The sequence below is a fragment of the Castanea sativa genome, chromosome 2 (genome assembly GCF_040712315.1).
Source record: "Castanea sativa cultivar Marrone di Chiusa Pesio chromosome 2, ASM4071231v1".
Taxonomy (NCBI): Eukaryota; Viridiplantae; Streptophyta; class Magnoliopsida; order Fagales; family Fagaceae; genus Castanea; species Castanea sativa.
The window spans coordinates 11671165-11674047 of NC_134014.1; the positions used below are offsets into that span (position 1 = coordinate 11671165).

The 2883-nt window shown below is 33.2% G+C and overlaps 1 protein-coding gene across 1 annotated transcript; it reads right to left on the minus strand.

The window, feature by feature from the left end:
* Positions 1 to 324: 324 nt before the first annotated feature.
* LOC142624889 (major allergen Pru ar 1-like) lies at positions 325 to 1050 on the minus strand. Its single transcript, XM_075798620.1, has 2 exons — positions 867 to 1050; positions 325 to 626 (listed from the first exon to the last, which is right to left on the minus strand). Exons 1-2 carry the CDS (start codon positions 1048 to 1050, stop codon positions 325 to 327), a joined length of 486 nt encoding a protein of 161 aa, XP_075654735.1.
* Between the last annotated feature and the right edge of the window lie 1833 nt (positions 1051 to 2883).

Sequence of the window (2883 nt, forward strand, 5' to 3'; positions counted from 1 at the left end):
ATCCGTGCCACTAATTCAGCATCTCTATAGCGATGAAATCCATATTTCGTCGCTAAAGGTCAGCCATTTTTTTATAAATAGCGGCGAAATATAAATTTCGTCGCTATATGGTACTTTTTTGCGACGAAAAACTTTTCCTCACTAAAATTCGTCACTGTAGTTACATTTTGTTGTAGTGAAAGCAAGATCATGATTACAACTCCATAAAAAGTATAATTCTTAATTAGCAACCCAAGGTAGTATTGGCAACATAATTGGAAAAACCATTAAAAAAAAAAAAGCTTTATGTTACATTAGAGGGGGAACTCAAAAATGAAAACAAGATTATTTAGTTATAGCTTCAGGATTCACCAAGAGGTAGGCCTCAACAGCCTTGAAAAGTCTCGCAATGTTTTCTTTACTAGCCTTAATTTCCTCTTCCTTGATCTCCAGGTCGCCTTTGGTGTGGTACTTGCAGATGCTCTTCAAAATTGATCCTCCTTCAGGGTATGCCCCTAGCTTGAACTTGTATGAGATTTTCTCAGGTCTTCTAGTTAAAGCATCACCTTCAATCAAACTATAGCCATATGTGAAGTTTGCATTGTCCATTTCATCAATCCTTAGCTTGGCATAGTTGTATTGGCTCCCTGTATAACATAGAAACACACTTGTTACTTCATTTATATGATGCCACGAAAATGAAAGACATAAATCATAAATAAATTAAATACTTTTTTAGGAATGAAACATATATAAAAGGGAGTCTAGCCCACATGTAAAACATAGTGTTAAAATAATTTTTAAATTAATAATTGTTAAATGATTGAAATAATATTTTTCTATCACTTTAAGCTTTTGAGAAAAGCAATAGTTTATCAAATACTAACTTTGACCAAGGTTAATCATCTTGATGGTTCCGGGCCCTCCATTGCCTTCAATGATTTCAGAACTCTCAATGGCCAATGGTGCAACGTTTGGGATGAGATTGTCACCATCTAGGGCAAAGGCCTTGAATAGCCTAGCTGGTGGGATTATGGTAGTGGTTTCGAATTCATAAGTGAAAACACCCATAATGACCTAAAGAGTTTGGAAGTGATAAAAGGAAGATTGATAAGAGAAGGGTGGGGAAGGATTGGTTGTACTTCAAAGAGTTTTGAGGTTGGTAGATGAGAGAACTCAAGGTAGAGGACATGGTATATATTTATTTTTTGTTATTATCATTATTTTGCTAATGATGATGGATATGGTATTTATAGTCTGAGGCTCAATGTCACCTAATTGTATTTTCAAATACTCTTTTTCGGATGTTCTCACTATATATGAAAAATCTATATCTATATATATCTAAAAGTTGCAGTGTAGTGTTTAGCAATTTTAAATCACCCTTTATAATATTTGGTTCAAGACTACATAATGAAAGATAATCATGTTTCATCAATTATTAACCCCATAATCCGCCTATTTGTGGTGAATGGTCCTAATAATTTATAAGTTTATTAAGGAAACTTAATTTGATAAAATTCCAACCATGTTTAGCTTGTTAATTTTTATTGCATGTATATACATACTAACCGAATGCTGCTGACCATAAGATTTGAACATACATATGCCTTGCGCAGTTTATTAAAATTAATTAATACAAATAATAATAATAATTTGATGAAATTCCAACCATGTTTAGCTTGTTAATTTTAAAGGCATGAATATACATGCTAATGATTGTTGTTGATCTTAAGATTTGAACATATATATATATATATATATATATATATATATATATATATATATGCCTTGCGCAATTTATCAAAATTAATAATCTTTTATATATATATATATATATATATATATATATGTGTGTGTGTGTGTGTTGGGATATCCTAATATGATATCCTTTTATTTTTTTTAGACCTACCTAGAGCTAGTTTGTTCTCCTTGAAATGCATTAAGGCACATTAGTTGACTAGCTATCTAGGGAAAAAGCATTGTTTTAGTGTGGGCTGCGAGAGCAATACAAAATCGAAGCAACCTTTGAATACTAGATATGACCTCAAACTAAGTGAGATCATTCTACCAACCTTTCAAATTTTGAGGAAACAGGTGTAAAGTCCACAAGTAGCAAGTTGCCAACAAATTTAATCAATCAATGATCTATTTATTAATTTGTATTGTTCCAAGATGAATAAGCAAGACTTGGTTTGCTTTCTCAAGTCCAAGGTAATTGGATTTTTTTTTTTTTTTAAAAAAAAAAACCAATTGTAAATGTATAATAGACCATGGTACTAAACGTATTGCTAAAAATGTATTATATGCATGAGACAGTACTCTTTGGCCATAAACCAAGCTCAGCTTCTTATGCTTGGAAAAGCATCATAAAATGAAGAGAAGTAATACGGAGGGGAGCGGTATGGTTCGTATGGAGGATTGGAGATGGCAATTCCATCCAAGTTTGGACTTTGGAGGGACAACTGGCACCCAGTGAAGCATAAGCCATGGGTTATTTCACCTTGCTTGGATGAAGATTCTGAAGCCAAGGTTAGCACGTTCATTGACCAAGAAAATCGTTTGTTGAGAGAGGATGTTCTAGAAAATTATCACTTTGATTTTGAAGTTAATATTGTCAAACCTATACCTTTGTGTCGGACACAACAGGGTGATATTTTAACTTTGCCTCAGAACACTAATGGAGAATACACTGTTAAATCAGGTTACAATTTTCCACAAACCAAGTTTCAGAGCCAGCAACCAGGACCTTCAGATTCAGGTACTTTGAAAACTTTTTGGTAGGCCAATTGGAAGCTAAACATTCCAAGTAAGGTTAAAAATTGGTTGGGGAGCATGCCGTAATTCTCTACCCTCAAAAATAAGTCTTGTCAAGAGACAGTTGATAATTGATAGAACTTGCAA